This window comes from Cyprinus carpio, chromosome B3, assembly GCF_018340385.1.
Source record: "Cyprinus carpio isolate SPL01 chromosome B3, ASM1834038v1, whole genome shotgun sequence".
NCBI lineage: Eukaryota > Metazoa > Chordata > Actinopteri > Cypriniformes > Cyprinidae > Cyprinus > Cyprinus carpio.
Genome location: NC_056599.1, coordinates 31,995,663 through 32,016,693, shown reverse-complemented (window position 1 = coordinate 32,016,693; position 21,031 = coordinate 31,995,663). Strand labels below are relative to the sequence as shown.

General features: G+C 38.3%; 1 protein-coding gene across 1 annotated transcript in view; it reads right to left on the bottom strand.

Moving 5' to 3' along the window:
- Positions 1-929: 929 nt before the first annotated feature.
- The window catches only part of LOC109105387 (glutamate receptor ionotropic, NMDA 2C-like), a 47,279-nt gene continuing 27,177 nt past the window's right edge, over positions 930-21,031 (bottom strand). Inside the window, exons 5-12 of the mRNA XM_042720812.1 lie at positions 14,530-14,698; positions 13,404-13,557; positions 12,144-12,269; positions 10,556-10,785; positions 6,372-6,532; positions 6,086-6,273; positions 5,778-6,010; positions 930-4,364 (exon numbers count right to left, since the gene is read on the bottom strand). Of these exons, the coding sequence (XP_042576746.1) occupies positions 2,775-4,364; positions 5,778-6,010; positions 6,086-6,273; positions 6,372-6,532; positions 10,556-10,785; positions 12,144-12,269; positions 13,404-13,557; positions 14,530-14,698 (2,851 nt within the window). The 3' untranslated portion in view covers positions 930-2,774. The remainder of the gene's footprint in view (positions 4,365-5,777; positions 6,011-6,085; positions 6,274-6,371; positions 6,533-10,555; positions 10,786-12,143; positions 12,270-13,403; positions 13,558-14,529; positions 14,699-21,031) is intronic.

Here is a 21,031-nt window from a genome sequence, read left to right as displayed (position 1 = left end):
GTATTGATGCTTAAAAAGCTTATATATAGAAGTAAAATACCATACCGAAAAAAAAATAAATAAAGATGGGAGTTTGCTTTGGTTTGATTGAGAAACATGTGTAGTACAACAAAGTGTGTTTACATTGACGACGACATGCAGCCATTAATCAGTTTTTATCCCCCCCACCCCAGTGGTTCTTGATACCCATCTACAATCTCAAAATCTTCCTTTGTTTAGCAGAATTCAGCATTCATTGATCAAAACCTTAATGCCATTGTATGATCTGCCATGTCAACAATCCCACCTTTCTTATTAGATACAATTAAATAAGGTCTCTTGAAACCATTCTTCACCTTAGTGTGGTTATGAAAAATGATAGCACAAATAGGCTTAAAAATTGATCGCCCGAAGAACAGATCTGTCATCAAGGTTTGATACATCTCAACAGTGAAGGGCTTTCAATATTGATATCGTTTGTTTCCTTCAGCGGTCAACCTTAAACTTCTGATCTTCAGCCACACCCACTCTTCCCTGAAACTCCGCCCATCAGAGGTGTTGCATAGGACCTGATGAAACAGATCCATCATGTCCCAGTTATCATTGCGCCTTTTTCTCCCACTCATGTACATTCATGAGCCCCAAAGTCATCTGACTAGTGTCTGCCAATGTCCAATTATTCATGTTGTGGCTCAGACAAACAACATCATAGATCGGAGTGTGGAGATGAGAGGATAAGCCTCAGATTGTTTCTGCATGCCAACTGCATTCTCTTTTTGAGATGAGACAATAAATCTTGTGATTGGGAAGTTGGCAGATAAAGTTGCTCTGATAACAATGACCAGCAAAATGAATTGCACACATTCACAGACCAAATCTCACTTAATGAAAAGCTTCTTCTGTCAGCAGCCATCAATGAAACACACACATACACGATCTCTCTCCACCAACACAACTACCCCGGTACTGCCGAAAGGAGAGTACAAGGTTTCATTCTTCATTCAAGAGCCTGGTTCTTGTGGTCACTTTTCCATCTTGTTCCATCTCAAGGGTACTAAATGAAGGTGGGGGGACACTGTAGGTCGATATCATGTCCCTGATGATTGGCTCACTGCCCAGATGTGCATCATCCGAAGTTGGCGTGATTAAACATACTATTCCCCAGGGTCAATCAGCCCATTCGCCCAATCATTATTATACTGACCGTTGCACTTTACAGGGGGAGCGCTGGAGCCCTTCCAGTCCTCTTGGGGCCCTCAGGAATGGGTAAGACCACAACGGTGCTCAAAAGGAAAGATGAATGCTAGCAACCCACATCACATCGTAAAGACATAGGAAGGTGAGAGGGATTAAACCGCTCTCTAGAGCATGCAACCTGCATGCTGAGTCAGCATTTGACCTACTCACCATGCGTCAACCTTACCACGGGCTGCTTCAAAACAGGAGGTCAGCAAATAAAAGACAGCCGTTTAATGTGTCCGTGTATGCCTTTTTAATGCAGTCCATGCATTCCCTGCAATGATATATAAGAGTCCTGCAGCAGAATCTGCAGATGTAATGGTTTTTCCATTTGGCAAGTATGAATAGTAATGCATTTGCCACTATGTAGAGCGAATGAAGAGTGAAATTGTATTCATGAAACATTCTCCGACCTAGTCATATATAATCTTGGCATACATTTATGTGGCTACTGTATATATGCATGCAATTTTTTGTAGACATTGGTTGTCTAGGCTGTATATTTCCAAGGAAGCAAGAAAATTAAAGGAGAGTGTCTATAACATTGCTTACCAGTACAAAATGCATGAGATTTCAGAAGGTTGTACATTTCGATGGCTAGTTCTTGTTTTATAAAAGGTTCATTCTTAGGGAGGATTTGTAAAAGCAAGCCACACGTTTATTCATCACTGGTTTTACTAGAAATCATTTTTGAATTTCGAAAATGAATCCCCTTTACTTCACAGCTGATAAGCACCTTGTGTCGGTAACACAAGACCTTTTGGGAGATTGTCTGTGCAAGAAGATGAGAGATCTTACATTCAACTTGTTTGTTTCAATGCATCAAGGTAAGAAATTACTTAACCATGCAGCTGTTTAATGAATCATTTTCACTCTACTTGGTTTTCCTTTAGTAGAAGACACAAAGACAGCAGTTCTTTCCATTTGGCCCTAAGCCCATCCCATCATTTATTAAACAGTGAAATTGCTGTGGAACTACAGATGGCAAATCAATTCTTCACCATTATTGAAATCGGATCTGAATTACATCGGTGGAGTGACAAAATTGGACAATTAATGGATTTCTCAAACCCCTGGATTTAGAAAAATTCTTGGAAGACATTTTTGTGTGGCTATGTTATAAAATTCTCCAGTGGTTCTCCAGATTTAAAATGGTTGAATGCTCTGGCATAAATAAAAACCAGATTTTCAATTCATACCCTTTTGGTTGTAAAGCTGCCTTAAAACATGCTAGATCCAAATTGTTTGCAGAGAATGAGTGTAACTGGTGTAATGGCATTTAAAAACAGTTTAAATATCAATCAATAGATATAGATTAAGAATTGTTCGTTTTTTTTTTTTCAACTCATATTTTTTTAAAGTATACTTAAACAAGACTCCACAGTAATCACTTGTACATTCCCCCGTCCCATCCCTGCTGTCTGAGGGTATTATTGCACTGAGATTACAACCTCTGGTCCACCTTTATCTTTTTTGCTTGACTTCGTTAAGCAGTTTCCAGGGTTTCTCCCTCACTGTTTGGGGGAAACTCTCTCTGGAGATCTCTTCAAAGCCCTTCAAACCTCTGACTCCAGACTAGATACCCTACCCCAGGGCCGTGGGGCATAGGGACTCTGTACATTCTGTGCCACTAGAACCTGCCTGTGGTCCCTGCGCATGGAAGAGACCGGTACAGTGTGCAACGACTCCTCATTTGAGCGCCCAGCCCCGTCATAGCCTCCAACAGCAGTGCTCTGGTACAACACAGGTCTGCTGCCTAACCGGGGAACCAAGGCGGCATTTTCCGGGCAATGGTTGATGCATGGAAACAGGTGGCACGTGGCTTTGGAATGCTCATGGAAGTGAGCAGGTCCTTTTGGAAGAGGACCCAAATACACCGGCAGGTCTGTGTAAGAGTTCAGGTAAGTTGAGTAGTGTCCGTGCACTAGTGTGGAAGAGGATCGCCGAAGGGCCGCCGTGTTCTGTAGAATCGCCTCCCGGTACGAAGGAAGGCGGATGGACTTTGAGTACTTGAACTTCTGTGGCTTGTACGGGTAGGTGCCCATGTGGGCTGGGTCCAGATAGGCTGGCTCCACAGCCATGTTGTAGCGTAGGTTGTTACCAGTGTTGCCGTACATCTTCGAAGGCTTGGGATTGGTCACCACCACTCGAGGGAACAGATCGGGCATGTTGATGCAACTGGTAGAGGATGCAGAGGTGGAGGGCTTCTCATCCAGCTGCCGGATCCTGTCACCACCCCATGTGGCCCTGAGAAAAGAGGCGCGGCGGTTCATTTTATCTTTCGCCAGAAGTGGAACGTCATCCATCTCCGGTTCTAGATACAGCTTCGTGCAGGAGTTGCAGCTAGAGCCGGGTCTCTGGAATTGGCTTCTCATGCAGGGTGTGGTATGGGAATGGTTTTCCACAAGGTGGTTGCTTTTGAGCTCAGCCAGACAAGACTGGGGAACATCGTAGTCGCCCCTTCGGCGAGTTTCCGGAGATGCTGCTACGTAGCTGTGGGACCTCTTTTTGCGACCCAGACCTGCCATGTATTGTTTTTGGCTTCCCGAAGGTTCCTGGTGTTCCACAAAGATGTCTGGTACCTGAAAGTCACGGTAAGAGACGTAACGAGAGGTAGGGTGGTGACAGGACTGGTCCACATACACGTGGGGTTTCGGGGCTGTGGGTGGTGGTGGTTCTCTCATGGCAATATGGGGACTGCTGAGGCTAGATATGGGTAGTGTTCGTTCATAGATGTGGTGGTGGCTGGTCCGTGCGGGAAGAGTGTAGCGCAGTGAGGTAGGCCGTGTTCCCATGTGAGGCTTCTCCAGCAAGTGCTGTGTCGTGCTATCCATGTTTTGAGGGTACGGTGAGTGGTTGTCCATTACACTGGTGATGCAGGGCAGGCGGCTATGGCTGAAGTCTGTCCCTATGAGGCAGGTAGGAAGGCTAGGTCTGGCTGCCTCTGGATCACGTCGACTCCAGTTCTCGATAGTCTTTGTGGCATTGTCCAGAGAGTTTTCAACTCTTGCAGATGAGACAATGTCCTTAGCAGTTTGGAGCATTTTCAGCATGTTGGCCTGAGTGTAACTGGTGGTGACATCTGGGTTCTGCATGTTCCCTTTACGGTCGGTGTCCTCCACACCATTGAAGCAGCTGTAGATTCCCTTCAGGGAAGAAATAAGGAAAAATGAGGCTGCATCCACCTAAAAGTTCTATGTGCCATGGCAAACAGAATTAGAGTTCTCACCTCACAATATAGTAAAATCAATCTATTTAAAAGCCACTTTATTAGGAATGGTAAGATTCATCGATTCAGATTGGTGCATTGGCATAAAAGTTAATGATGCGATGTATCGATTTAAAAAAGTGTGCATCAGATACAAGTTGGCATTTGTATCACAATGCATCGTTTCTAACATATTTGAACCAGTGAAAACAGATTTATTAATATATAATTATTAGTAGATGCGCTAAACTTTTATTATTCAGAAAGTGACCAATAAATTGTAACTAATATTTTATATGTAATACGTGTCCTGAGAGTCATATAGAATGTAAATTTATATGGCAGAGGTAGAGCTGCATCTTAACCAAATAATTACAATGATAAATAAAAATAAAAGTGAACTATCTGTACCATATTGAATTGCATAGCATTTTTTTCCATCGCATCGTATTACTGTGATGATGCATCGCATATGGGGTGAACTGTATTGCATCGTATCGGTAGCTGCTTCATATGTATCTTTAAAGTATCATGTAATTGGCTGTGCATCGAGATGGGCATTGCATCAGTTATTATGGAGATGTGCATCCCTATACTGTACCTATTGTGTTGACTGTAAAATATTTTAAAATACTGGAAAACAAAGTACAGTAATGAATGGCAAAAGTCTCCCAAAATTGATTTGCTATAATTTTGCTGCAATGACCTAGATGAATTAAAGTCATACTCACTTTTACCACATAAAAATTCTATTAGCTTATTTTACGGGTGGTTAATTACCTGGAGAACTGTCAGTGACTGATAAGATTCTCTGTTTATCAGTATTATAGTTATCTCTGAAAGGGGCTGTAATTAGCCAATAGAAAATCAGCTGCCTATGCATTTGTAATATTCCACCTTTAAATGAGGTCTTCAAGTTTGTTAAGCTCAAGAATGTACTGTACTTAAAAGAGACTTTGACAGCTATGCCCATAACCCTAGGACCCTAATTTAATTTTAACAGCTTTTCCCTTGACTTTTTGTGCTTGTTAACTGCCTGGAGTTCCCCTGAACATCAATTTTACCACATGTTTGTGTTTCTAAAGTCTCTGCTATGGTACGTCTAAACCTTCTTTGTACAATTCTCATTTGCACCGTGTTCTTGTGGATATATTTTGTTACATGCATGTTCTTACAAGTTGCTTTGGTAAAAAAATAAAATAAAAAGAGCTGATTGCAAATGCATCATTTTGAATGAGTTACTTTGCATTATGGATTTACGGATTTGTCACCTTGTTCTAAGCAAACAATTTGTTGACACCAAAGATTAAAAGTGAAATTCATTTCAGAATATTGACGACATAAAATTTACCCTGCTAATGGCCAGCAGGAAGTCCAAGCGCTCAGACTTGCGGACAGAATGCCGTAGCTTCCAGTACAGTAGATGTTCCCAGGCAAAAACCAGCAGACTGAGACCCATGGCCACTAGGAGCATGTAAAACACTCCGGCCATGTTATCAATGTCGAGCTTAGAGCTCATCACCTCCTTCTTCTCGTTACGACAGATACCAGTGAGCCACACTGTCTGGAGCTTCTGGGTGTCACCTGTAATACACAATATATTTCTGTCAGTCTTACGAATCAGAGCTTCTCCATCAAAAGTAAGTTTTTTGAAGTTACCATCAGCAAGGAACTGGAGAAGAGCGAGGTCTATGGGGCGCTTCCAGCGAGATTCTTTCTGAAGGGCGATACCGTAGCCTGTGGTTGCAAATACCTTCCCACTACCGATTGTCACCAGTTTACACCCTTCATCTTTACCAGCCATGTAGTTAAGCACAGCTGCATCGTATATGAAGGCGTCCAGCTTCCTGTTAGCAGTACAGAAACGATACATGTTAGCGGAAAAGATAATACACTGCGGACAGATTTGTTTCAAAGCTTCAAGAGACAATTACAGTAAACACACCCAGTTTTGAGGCTGTTGAGCGCATCCTCCACACCTTTCTGGTTGTACTTAACCATGTGGGAATGCATTTCGGGATAATTGCTCCTTATGTTTCGTTCTGTGCTGCCATTGGGCACAGTCCCAAACCGGAACGGAGGATATTGTTCTTGTGGTTTCTGGAACTGAAAGGTAGGATTTCAACAAGTTAGCATGTTTTTTCAATTTAACTTTGTGAACAACGTACAGTCCAAGTGTGTGCTAAAGAAGTGGTAAAAATAGAACCCTGGATGAGTTACTTGGTTAAGGATTAATGCATTTTAATAGATTCCAGGACCGCTAGATATGCGAGTAATGACTTTTGGCTGGGAATGCTACGCTGCTGGAAAGTGTGATTGATTTTTCTTTTAAGCTGGATTTCTGTATGGGAATTTATTCTAGGTTCAGCCTTCATCTTTGCCCTCATCCAAGGATTCTCACGATTCTGTATCTGTAAATGCCACATTAAATACAATCTAATTCCAAGTGAGAATATGACTGAAATTAATCCTCAGGAAGGGGAAAAAAATGGCTGCAGTGATAACACTCGGACCAAAGCCACTGGGTCATAAATGCTCTTTTCTGTCTCAAGCACCCAAGTGCTTCTCAGTCAATTAATTCTCAGCTCTGTTTAAGTTCTAACATTTGAACCTCAGATTGTCCTCACAAAGACGAGAAATTATCTCAACTGCCTGACCAAACATCTGAGGGTTTTCAGTATTACTTTTTCCTTGCTAAATTTCTCCTCATTTAGTTTTTACATTATTCTGTCCATGTTCATTAAGGGCCCTTAATGTAATATCAAATAAATGTAATATTGCCAATAAGACAGCACTTCAGAATTCAAACCATGAATAATTGTGCTGTAATGTAGGTAACCTTGCTGATGTGAATGAAGGAGAACAGTCTCTAAGGAATAAGTGGACGTAATTGTATTCCGGCTGAGCTCATGTGACGGACTCCAGTGCCAGTGAATACCTCATTCTAAGTGTGTTTGCTGTCGTCTGACAGCATAAGCATTGTCTTTCATCTCTCCTGTGGCCCTGACCATACCAAAAGTTTACTGCTAACTAAGAAAAAGTAATGTAGAGCAGAAAATTCCTTCTAGGTATTTATGTTTCTGCACTTGTTTTGACACACCTGTTGAAAGTGAAGCATCCATGTAATTTACCTAATATATAATAATACATATACATATATGATATATATATTTACATACACTTTTCAGTATCTGCATAATGTTAATTATTTGACCAAAATAAGAGGGATCATACAAAACGCATGTTATTGTTTATTTAGTACTGACCTGAATAAGACATTTCACATAAAAGAAGGTTACAAATAGTCCACAAGAGAAAATAATAGTTAAATTTATAAAAATGACCCAGGTCAAAAGTTTACACCCCCTTGATTCTTAATACTGTGTTGTTACCTGAATGATCTACTGCTGTGTTTTTTGTTTTGTTTTGTTTTTTAGTGATGGTTGTTCACGAGTCCCTTGTTTGTCCTGAACAGTAAAACTGCCTGCTGTTCTTCAGAAAAATCCTTCAGGTCTCACAAATTCTTTGGTTTACCAGCATCTTTTGTGTATTTGAACCCTTTCCAACAATATCTGTATGATTTTGAGATCCATCTTTTGTCACAACCTACTATCACAAAAACTACAAAAACAAAAAGCTCAAAAAGAACAAAAAAACACAACAATAAAAAAAATATTCAAAATTATCCATTATTTAAACTAATCTTATTTTGCCTAAATATCATATTTTATTTACTACTGTGCTTCAGAAGCAACAGCAGATACTATATATATATATATAATCACTTTATCTGAAACATGGCTTACTAATAGTACTACTGATGCTATTATTCACTTTGAAAATTATGTAATGTATAGGGCTGACAGATGACTGGGATGACTGGGAGAAATACAAACGATTACGAAATGTATGTACAACTCAAACAAGAAATACTAAAGCCAATTATTACCGAGATAGCCTGTCAAATGATCTAAGTAACCCAAAGCAATTCTGGAGGAGAGTTAACACCCTAGTTGGTAAGTCCAATAATACTTTATTAGAAATATTAGAAATAACTAATGATCCAGCTGTGATTTCAAATGCCTTTAGTTTGTTTTTTTCTCAAATACCGCTTGTTCAGCCTCCTGTTTTTCCCACCGACCCGTGTGTTAACAGCCAACCCTGCGGTACCTCATTCAAATTTAGGCAGGTCAGATCAACGGATGTTCAACAGGCTATTAATAAGCTTTCCAATAGCAGTGGTCCTGGCCCTGATGGCCTTGAGGGTAAGTTTATTAAACTTGCCTCGGCATGTACTAGCACCACTACTGGCTGTGCTTTTTAACATGTCTTTTGATACCTGTGAAGTGCCCCTCGCGTGGAAATGTACTACAGTTATTCCTATACACAAAGGTGGAGACTTACAAATTCTGAACAATTATAGGCCAATATCAATAATTAATAGTGTGGTTAAAGTCTTTGAGAAAATAATTTTTAATCAATTATCTGATTATCTATCTGTTAATAATTTACTTACTCAATGCCAATCAGGTTTCAGAAAATACTTCTCCACTTCCACTGCTCTCTTAAAATTCTCTCTAATGATATATTTTCTAGTTTTGATGACAATCTGTGTACCGGTGCTATTTTTTTAGATCTCTCCAGAGCGTTCGATTTAGTTGATCACTATCTTCTATTGGATAAATTGCATGCTATTGGCCTCTCGAGAGATCATCTTTACTCTGGTTTAATTGTTATTTTCATCATCGTCGTCAGGGTGTGTCTTACAGGGGTTGTCAGTCTGATTATACAGGTATAGTGAAAGGCATCCCTCAAGGTTCTTCTCTTGGACCTTTATTAATTTCTATCTTTGTTAATGATATGCCTTTATGCTTTACAGATTGTAATATTCATCTTTATGCCGATGATACAGTTATTTACTGTAGTAAACCTACCATTGTTTTATTTTGTTGTGCTGTTTTTGACCGTGATATTTGCTCTGCTGTTTTGGTTCATTTTGCTTTGATGTATTGGAGGACCCCCTCGAGAAAACGAGATGTTTCATCTCAAGGGGTTAATCCTCGCAATAAAGATATGTTAATAAATAAATAAATATATATATAAAGCCTGAGGTAACTTACAAATTACATTATTTTACATATTTTGTTTTGCTACTTGGAACAAATAACTTTCAAAAATATTTATTTGTTGTACTTTGTTTTTAATTTTACTACATTTTAAAAATGACATTTATTTGGTAGAAATACGGTAACAATGTAGTATTTAAATGAAACAAATGCTGCTACAAACACAAGTGCACTTAGCAAGTTTACACAGTTTGTCAGATCACTGCGAGATATTCTTGCCCTCTGGCTATTTTGCCCTTCAGGCATTTCATTCTTTGTGTAATGCCTCCCAGACACACTCCTGAATTCAAATGCATACAAAAACATCTTGCTGTCAGTGTCTAATTCCCTGGTAGTCAACCCGTTTGGCTCTTTAATGACAGTCTTGTGGCTTGAAGTCTCACTTTGTCTTCAAAATTGCTCTTTAAATGTTTCCATCTGAAGCTCGTCAGCTGTAACAGCTTTCAGTATCATTGTAAATCACTTCACCTTGATGTGTCCCTACACAGCTGATTAAAACAGTGTCACAGAGTTATCTAAATAGAATAAATATTTAACTAGGCAGCTTAGACTAACATGCAATTTATTAGTAGACACATTCCAAAATGCTGAAGCAACAAAATCCTTACAACTAAAAACAATCCTTGATTATTTGTACCAGTCATGAGTATGGCTGAAACAATACCCAGTTTACAGACCATGATTAACAACACCAGCATATGAAAAGACATATATCAAAAAAAAGAAAAAGAAAAAAGAAAGAAACTTTGGCATCATACTTGCACCTCTAAGTACTTTGTCAACATTTAAAACAGTTTTAATGCTTCAAATTGTTCATAAACGTCTTATTAAAATGACACAAATTAGTGATTAGTACTCTAATCACAGTATTTCATCATGAAAGTGTGCATATCCACATATATTATCAGCATAGATTCCTCTTGTAGTTCCACAGTGACGGCTTTAATTAAAACTCGTGCCCTAGATTGGCCATTTGGCTAAGAGAAACGCTGGCAGCTCTTACCTTCTTGTCACTCAGTCCAGAAACAGTGTCGATGTACTGCTCCTGGATCATGAAGGCTGCCAGGTTGGCCGTGTAGCTGGCCAGGAAGATCACGGCAAAGAAAGCCCACACCAGCACCATGATCTTACTGGTGGTGCCTTTGGGGTTTTCAATGGGCACGGAGTTGTTGAAGACGATCCCCCACAGCAGCCAGACCGACTTTCCAATGGTGAACGTCGGGCCACCTGGTTCTAAAATAGAGAATATTAAAGTTGTTCAGGTGTTTTTTGCAATTACTCTTGGTTGTAAATGTATTTTTTTTAATAATCAGTTTTTAAGCTACGGTTTGGTACATTTTTGGTACAGCAATGGGGAAAAACATGGAAATTGCTTCTTTTTTTCTTTCTAGTAAACAGTGGTTTACTTGTTGCTTTGTCTTTAAATAAACTCAATAAAAATACACATTTCCGGTCACACTTTATTTCAAGGTCCAGTTCTCGCCTGTAACAAACCATTAACTACGACTTTTGCCTCAATAAACTTCTAATTTGCTGCTTATTAATAGTTAGTAAAGTAGTTGTTAAGTTTAGGTATTGGTAGAATTAGGGATGTAGAATATATTAGTACTAATAAAAAGCCAATATGTTAATAATAGGGATACTAATAAGCAACTAGTTAATACTGAGGATTGGTCCCTATAATAAAGTGTTACCAAAATATCTAATAATGTAAACTATACAGGGAGCCATATTACTGCACATTACTATATTATTAAGGGTAACAATTATCAACAGAGTCCAAACTATTAAATTCAACTGATATTTATTTTTAGATATAATAATCAACACTCAAATAAGTTATATGCATTTATTATTATTATTATTATTTTATAAATGCATACATTGATTTTTATAATTTATTAAAATTACTCAGGTGAATAATAATAGCAATTTATATAAAAAAAACAATTAATTTAAAAAAACAATAAATACAATATTATTACTGTAATAGCACATTATTTTGAATATTATATATAAGTCCTTTAATTTAAAAATGAGATATGCTATATTTTGAAATTTCTGTGAGACTTGTATTTTGATTTTTGTTATTCAGATAGAAAGGAGAAAGATCCAAAGATCTCAGTTGCTTCATTATTTGTATTCTTGATTAAATATAAAGTAAATGCTCCTGAGATGTTTCTTCTGACAAAAATGCCTAAGTAATCTCATGTGTCTCCTCTAGAGACACCTTCCGGTCTGCATTCAGATTTCTCAAAATGAACTCAAACATTTCTCATCAAGTTCTTCCAAAACTAATTGATATCTAACTCTCAGCTCTAACTGTATGTCAGTTATCTCATTTGTGTCTATTTTTACTTCTCCGTAATAATTTGATGAAAAAGAAAATAGGAGAGTTAAACATAAACTAGAAGGCAATGAATTTAACCTATCAAAACAAAGAAAACAAAGCACCTCATAAACATCTTAACTATCTCCCCCCCTTGCTTATGTTCTGTCAAACCTGTCATGTATGATGAAGTTTCAGGTTGCCACTGTTCCTGAAATCTGTCACAGTTCCTGAAGAGCTAGCAGAGGCAGTGAACACTGACCTTTGGCACTGACCAGGCTGCGGTTGTAGCCCACAGGACTGAAGTATTCAAACACGAACACAGTCACCGCCACGACTGTAAGACACATGACAAACATCATGACCCACACCGCTGGGCTGTAGGGCTCTGGAAGAGAGAGACAAACACAGATGAAGCAAATGACGTTATTCCCAAATGACACGCTTTTTATTCTAGTGGGACTGCAAAACCTTTAAATCTGTATACGTGCAAAATGAGGTGCACATTAAAGTCAACACAATTCATACGCCATTAAACAAGAGAAACACTGGTTTCTTTCTTACACATGATTAAGACTGCACTGTAAATATTTATAACTACATCTTGTTTTATGAAATGACAGTATGCTAGTGTATTTTACTATGAATTCTGGGTTCTGGAAAAGTTTATTATTTGCAGTATTATGGAAAAAATGTGCAAAAGGATTTATGGCATGGCTAACTGCTAATTGAAATAGTGTCAACATAGGATTTAAAATTCAAAAAAGTCGGTTAAGAACCACTGCAAACCAAAAATATGTCATTGTTATTAACTAATACTGATAAAATATAAATATTATATGAAAAATTAGCAGTGTTAATGATGCCTTGGCAAGTAAAAGTTGAAATACTAAAATGACTAAGTAAGATAAACTAATGAAAATATGAAAAACAAAATGAATAGGATTTACACTACAATTAAAATGAAAAGTGTAAATATAAAAATATCTAATTATAAATATTAATACATAAATATTAAAAATAACACTGTTTTAGATTCAAACATTCAGCTGTTTAATTTTTAATCACATTATTGTGTGGTTTCCTTGGCAGATTAAAAACCCTTTCAATATCACAATTCATTCCAGCCCACTTAAGAATATTAGTAAATCTATTTTTAACACTTTATGTGCATATTATAATAAAAATAACACCATTCAGCCTGGCAAACTTTGGTCAATTCTTATGGGATGTATTAAAAAGCCTATTTGAGTTAGCGACAGTAACGTAAGGGATCAAAGGGCAAATTAGTGATTACTTTAAAGCTCCACTTAATTTCAATTATACTTTACATACACAGAGTACTATTTGCTCCACTTTCACATCTGATATATGCTTTAGCTGTAAAAACATGACCAGCTGTGCCCTTTTTCAGTAAGTCCTATGTTTCTGAATAATGTAAAATCACTATAAAATGTCATGCAGTATGGTTCAGTTCATTAATAGTGTTAACTTTAGTTCATTTTACACTAGTATTTCTTACCCAGGAAGGCTGATGGAGATACAGTTCCATTGCTTCTGGCCACCATCACACTGATGCCGGTCTCCACAAACGGCACAGAGAAGTCAATGATCTCAGAGCGCTCCTCATTTATGGTCAGAGAGCCAATGGCCATGTCTGCTCGCTTATAAAACACCTGAGAAGAAAGATGCATAGTAACACATTCATATATATACAGTATATATATAAATGTGTTACTTGCTATTTTTAGCTCATTGTCAAATTTACCAGCAATTTCTCAGTGAAAATGTATTTTTTTTTCAGTGTATATATAGATTTTAATATATAAAAGATTATGCAATAGAGGTTAATTAAGAACTGTCTAGACATCTACAGCAGAAAGAAAGTCATATGGGTTTGAAAATGATGACAGAAGTTTCATTTTTGGGTGAATTGTTGCTTTAATATCCGGAAACATGTTTGTTGTGGCTGTGCTAGTCCAGTAATCACTATGTGAGAGTGTGTGTGTGTGTGTGTTTCAGATTTACAGTCCAGGCGCTCTCTCTCTCTCTGGTTAACCCACACCATGCATAATGCCTGAATGAGCACAATAGTCTTTCTAAAAAAATTAAAATAAATAAATAAATAACAGACAAAGCAGGAGCACAAGTCACATCTGAAACTCTTTAGACGCCGCTGTGCATCAGACGTCGACTTACTTGATGGAGATGTTTATTTACAAGGTTGTTTTGGGTCATTTCAATGCCAGTCACGTCTGCTTAAATGAACAAGCTATTAGATCCATTCTGCAGTCAACAGTCTTTCTCTCATATAGATTTAGGTTCTGTTTTCTTGTTCAGCATGACATCACAGATGCTAAACAACTTATAGAACTAGTTTACATTAGAATCTGCCATATCAAAATAATTTATATGAAAAGCATTTTTTGTTCAACAAAATGTAGAATGGCACTTGATTTTATCCATCAGAAATTGATTGGATGGTGAAAACGTGGGAGAGGATTGAAAAGTATGAGGGCCTGGTGATGTTAAAGTGGAGCAGTGGACCAATAAATCTTTCAAAACAAGACCAGCAATGTGTATTAAGTAAGTAAATTAGGTGAATTTTGTTGACTTGAAATAAAAACTGAAATGTTTTGTTTTCTCACCTCTCCAATCATACCATTCCAGATCCCTCGTACCAGCTTGCCATGTTTGCCGTTGGTGACCAGGTAGAGGTCGTAGGAGAACTTGATGTTGCGAGAGAGCTTTTTCAAGATGTCTATGCAAAAGCCTTTGCAGCATAGTTTGGTGTAAGGCTCAGTGTGTCCGACTATCCTGTGGGAACACAACGGGAACATTACCATATTATTTAAGTTCGATAACAATACCGAAATTGCACAAAAAGAAACTGTTTTCTTAATTTTCAATGGTAGTATTCACAAGAGATTAAAAAACAAACCTACATGGACCAGTGATGTATAGTATCAAAGTACAAATACGTAAATACAAAGTTCTGTCATTAATCTCTAGATGGCGCAGGTTCTAACGCAATCTGATATAATCACATCATTACTCACGTGGTGCAGCTGATTGGTTCTTTTCATATCAGCAGCCAATAAGATGCTGCTCAACATTCAGATACTTGGCTATGCTTGCTGTAGCAGTTGCAGCACACTTCAGAAACCCTCCACCTTCCCCAGCTCCACCTGTCTAGATCTGCTATCATGCTACACATGCATGCTACATAATCTATTTATTTGATATATGTTAAACAGTGCCCTCCATAAATATTGGAACAATAAAGACAAAAAAAAATAAAAAATAAAAATAAAAAAAAAATATCACAACATTATCACAACATCTTGATTTTGTCACATTATCTTTTTCAACACATACATGTTTTACCAAATAAAATGGAAAGCACTTTTAGAGTTCATCTCACTATCTGATATGGGCATAAGTATTGGGACATTTGAATTTAAGGCAGATCTAAAATACTAAAAGCTAATATTTAGTTGCAGATCCCTTGCATGCAATCAGAGCAGTGAGTCTGCAACCCATAGACATCACCAGACTCTTGGTCTTATGCTTTGAAATGCTTTTTCTACTGTAGCTTTTGCAGCCATTTTCAACTGTTGCTTGTTTTGGGGAGTTTCTGCCTTTTGTCTCCTCTTCAACTGGTGAAATTAATGTTCAGTCAGATTTAAATCTGAAGATTGATTTGGGCAATCTAAGACTTTACATTTCTTTGCCCTGATAAACTTTAAACCTTGACTGAACTGGAAGGATGTTTTGGGTCATTGTCCTGATGCAATATGAAGCACTTCCCAATGAATCTGGTAGCATTTTCTTGAACATTGGTAGCCAAGATGTTTCTGTTCACTTCTGCCTTTATTTTGCTGCTGCCATCATACATTAAGCCATCATTGAAATTGAGAAGGCCTCTTCCAGAGACAGCTATGCATGCCCATGCAATGACACCACCTCCACCATGCTTTACAGATGAGGCTGTATGCCTTAGGATCATTGCAGTTGCCTTTTTCTCCAAACTTTTACCACTCACATAAATTATAAAAATTTTAATCAACTTCCCAAAAAACTATAAAACAAAAATCCAAAAACCAACCTTCTAACCTTTTTACCTTTTTCCAAACTCAAATCTCTACTTTCTATTTTGGGTGCATGTCAGAGGTTTGTATCTTGCCGTGTCAAAGTCTCCTGCGGACTGTAGATTGACAGATCATCACCCCAGCTTTCTGGAGGTTGTTGGTGATTTTACAGACACATATTTTAAGGTTCATTTTCACAGCTTCTATGATTTGTTTGTCATCAACTGCTGTTGTTTTTCTCAGCTGATCAGGTCGTTGTTGGTTGTTGATGTCGCCGGAGGATTCCAAACTCTTGATTTCTCCATGCTATAGCTTTTTGCTATAGCTCTAATTGACTACCTCTTTTCTTTTAGCATCCAAACTGCTTGCTTTTCTCTTGAAGTCAGCTCCCTCGTCTTCATCCTGGTTTGTGTGTGTCGTCATAAAATGCAAGACTCAGAATGCAGAAGCAATAGAAATAATTGATACAACATTCCCTGCTTTTAATATCTGAAGAATTAATGCAACAGGACACAGCTGAACACTTAGAAAGACCTGTGAGCCAACTGTTCCAATACTTATGCTCACATCAGATAGGGGGATGAAACTCTAAAAGTACTGAACTTCTTAGCTGGTAAAACATCTGTGTTGAAACACCGAATAATAAAATGTGACAATTTGTAGTTTTGTCTCATAGTCATCTTTTAAACCTACAGAATTTACAGATTTCTTGACTCCACAGCAAACAGAGCAATTTTGTCTTTTCTGTTCCAATACAATAACCTGGAGGGCACTGTATGTGCAGTGGCAGTATTTCCTACATGCTCACAGCAGCGTGTTGTGGATGTATATCGGTACTTGCTCTGCTACAGCAGCAGCTGAATCTGAATATGCAAATCTTAATCTAAATCTCATGTGCCATGTGCAGCTTGTTGTACACAAGAAGTTTTAAATAGGTCAGACATAATACAAGAACAAGTCTTGTATATAATCTATTTGCTTCTGTCATTAGTTACTCAGACTAGTTTTGTAATTATGTTCAGTGCCAATCCATTTGCCACCGTCAACAAATAAATACAAAAAGGGCCATTTCTTTGCAGATATCTGAAATGAAATACCTTTCAGCGGTGGCTGTGCCTCATTAACATCACATTGTTTCCTCAGTCTTGGCCTGTTTCCTGTTTCCTGGATTATGAATGTCGAGTCGAAACTTGCATCCAATCACAAATGATTAACGACAGCACCAATAAATCCATTTATGCTGTCTAACGGCACTGACGGAGACTGTTTGTGCTTTTCTATGGCCAGACAGGGAATAACACTGCATTCTGATGTATAACAAGGAGCTTTTGTGGTTATACTGTCTAAATAGCATCAAGGCACATATGAAAACACAAGAAAATCCTCTGGGAGAACCTAAAAATGGCAAATTACTAAAAAGGGGAGGATTATGGGAGCATTGATGGTGAGACGTGACGTCAGCTGTGAGTGGGTGGATGGGTAGTGGCCGTCACGATGGGTCCTTGTGTTTCATCGCAGCTGTGACAGATGGAAGGACAGCCGGGCCGGGCCAAAACAAATCCAACTCAAATTAATCACAAACAAATAAAGATGGAAGAGAAACGGCGTGCGGAATCACTGGGCTGAGCTCACATCGGATAAGAGCTGTTACTGTACAGAGATTGTACATGCTGCTGTCAGGATAAAACTGTTGCTCAGACGCTTTGTTCTTATAGAAAGTGATGTCTTGTGGTATTTACTCAGTTATATACCTGTAAACTTAATAGACTCATGCATGGCTGACTCACACACATGAAAACTTGAGCCAAACTACCTTATTATGTGGTTGACTTAAAATCCAATTAAGATTTAGGTAAATTTTTCTCAGTTCAAATGATCAAATCAGATTTCACATTGTTTTTACGTCATTTGTTACTTCAATTGCGGGTAAAGTGGGTTGTTAGATCAGGTGCTAATAATTAAATAAGGATAAAATTAAGTAAATAAATCAAAATATTTTAAATTTTAAATATATGTTTATATTTTCAGGTTTCATTTTAATTTTAGTTTATAGTTTTTATTAGTTTTTCTTATATTTTTTTTGTTTTTGTTTTAATTTTAGTTTTAGTACTTCAACATCAACTTATTTTATTTCAGTTAATTGCCGAGGTCACATTTCTAATTTTAAGTTACTTAAAACTTTCTTTTAAGTTTAGTTAATGAGTCATTCATTTTAAGCTGTTGTCTATGACAAATGTTTTCAGTTTTAAATTCTGCTCTCATGAAAGGCATAATGAATGGTAAACATCTATTGCAAAAACATGAACATAAGTTTAGTTCATTACTACAACAGCCAATGTGGAAATAATACATCTGGTTACAGGCTTCTGTAAAACACTTGAAAATATTTTTCACCGGAGCAAGGCGAAATAAGCGAGCCTAAACCTAACCCTACCTATTTTTTCTTTAAAATCTTATTGATTGACTTATAACAGGACCAACCTGATGTTGATATTAGAACAAATTCAAGATCACCATGTGCAGACGCTCTGATCTATGGTGTTCATGCAAGCAAATGCATAGTTTGAGCCTGACTCCTACATCTCCCAACCCCGTCCCCTTCCTGTCCTCTCTCTAAAAAGCAGAAAGTAATTGCAGAAATCAATATTAAGTGCAGATTCTTGCTGCTGTACCGAGGAAGAGCATCAGTTTTAGGGAGTGGGTTAATGCATTACTGAAGTGGTAGAAATGTCCATCCAGTTCACATTAGTGAGATGTGGGGCAGAACAGCCACCCGAAACACTTTGATTGCAACATCAACAGGTTGACTTACTCAGAGAAATGCAATCGATAAACTTAAAATGTTTCCTGAGCACTTGTGATTTGAGGTTAAATGTGTGCCTTCAGGAGTGTTATTTTGGCTCAGCTTTCTGCACTTGAGCATTATTTGTTTTCAGAGCTCCGGTTCATTTCACAACGGCTGAGGAAAAATAAACAGCACAGCCTTCAGCCAGATCTTCAGTCTGGATTCACAACCAGAATTACAACCCTGGAAAACAACAGCAGGCCTCCATATTGGTTTAACATGGACTGCAGCCAATAAAGGGAGCATAGACACTACTCTCTCTCTCTCTGTGTGTGTGTGTGAGAGTGTGAGTGTAAGCAGTATAGAGGTGGGAGGTAGTTTGAAAGTTCTGGATGGTTGCTAGGTTGTTGTTAGGGTTTTCTAGGTGGTTTCTAGGTGGTTCTGGATGGTTCATTGGGTGTTGGCAGGAGGTTGCAACAGTTTTATGGGGGGGTTTACTGGGGTGTTCTGAGGGGATGTTAGGTGGCTGGTGGGAGGTTACATACTGGCCCAAGTCAAAAGAGTCCAACCTCAAAGGGGCTTTTGCACCAGAGGAACCTTTTCATAGTTCCTAGATCTATTGGTGGAAGTTGCTGCTTTCTGGCATGTTCGCACTGCAGGAAATGAGAGCTCTAATGCAAGCTCTACTGGGAAGACTCTGTCTCATCATTAATTACTCATAGATCTAGCCAATCATCACTCGACACCTGGAGTATATAAGTTCTGTTCTCACTCATAATTGCGTTCCAACTTCAGAGTAGGGTCTAAAACAGAACTATACCAGTGACATAAGTGTATGCTGACTGGCCAAACACATACGAAACACCGGCTACACAGCATTTTTAAAAATATTTACTCCATGAACATGGTAAAGAGCGTTATTGACATTTACAGTGCTTGTTGTCTGCAGCATTTTGTTCTTTTCTCAGTCTCGATGATATGTAACACTGCAATTTGTCATAGGAGATTTAGTCAGATTTTCATGCTCTTTCAATTGAGTAAATTGTGTTTTCCATCTCCATTAACATGAAACCCATGACACAACAAAAACTGCTCGGAGCACAGCATCCCCCATTCACCAGTTGTTGATGTTTGTAAATGCTGCAAATAAAGATGTCGCTGTCGGCTGCTTCAGAGTTCCTGCTCCTGGTGTGAATGCAACCAGGAAAACGGTCCGAGAGGGAAATAGGTTCTCTAGCCATGTTGCCTACAGTAGTTCCTGGAACTATGCACCTCGAAAGTACCTCACGTCTGATGTTGTGGTCTTATAGCACACCTCTCCTAAAGTAACATTCATTTCTGTAGGGCAAATGGTGCAGGGAAAGTTACCAAAGTTACTTAAAACTTAAGGTAAAATGTTTGTTCAAATGCATGCCTTAGAAAGCAGTACTAATAAAGATGGACAAAAACAAGAGAAAGAAAAGGAGAGAGGAAGAAAGAGAGCGCTTTTAATGACACTTTACGCACTCTAACCTTCCCTGTAACCTCTTGACTAATGGTGTGTGGCATAAAGGGGATTAGAGGCAATGAGTCACACTTAACACCCACCCACACAATAGCACATGCTATCATCACCATAAACCACACAACTATTTGTTTGACATCAGTCACAGCATCAACAGACATGCAGTACAACACAGACAGCCCAGCCCCTCAAAACATATCTTGACGGATTTGGACAGCAATGCAATGACATTCTGACAATCTAAGTATGCTGTAAGTGTCCAAATTCTTTTGCGCCTACTGTTAAATGATCTTGTAGGGCTATTTCCCATCCATGCTAACTTGCTTTGTTAAAACCAAACTAATAAACTAAAATTATTTTTACTTCAGCTATTTCTGGGAGCCCTTCAGATTTGGCCTGAAAGTAATGAGTAGAACATCCTGAGGGAATGACTCTTAAATAACATGTTAATGGGCCTGCCACAACAGCATGTGTGTTTGGAGAGGGGAGGCAGAGCGTGAGGAGTTTGAGACCCTCCGCTGAGTCCAGCGCAGCTTTAATCAGCTCTGCTAATTACCAATCAGCTCTCACGAGGTGAGACACAGTCCTGTGAGTATCCAGTTATCTTCACCAGAGCTGAACACTAGCAGTTCTCAGGTTGTGAAGGACCAAAAACAGACAACTGATCCTAAAGCTTTACAACAAGAGCTGCCAATTAATAAAAAATAATTTAGAAAAACACCAAGACAGACTAATTCCAGACGAACTGCGGCAACGTCTGCAAGACATTT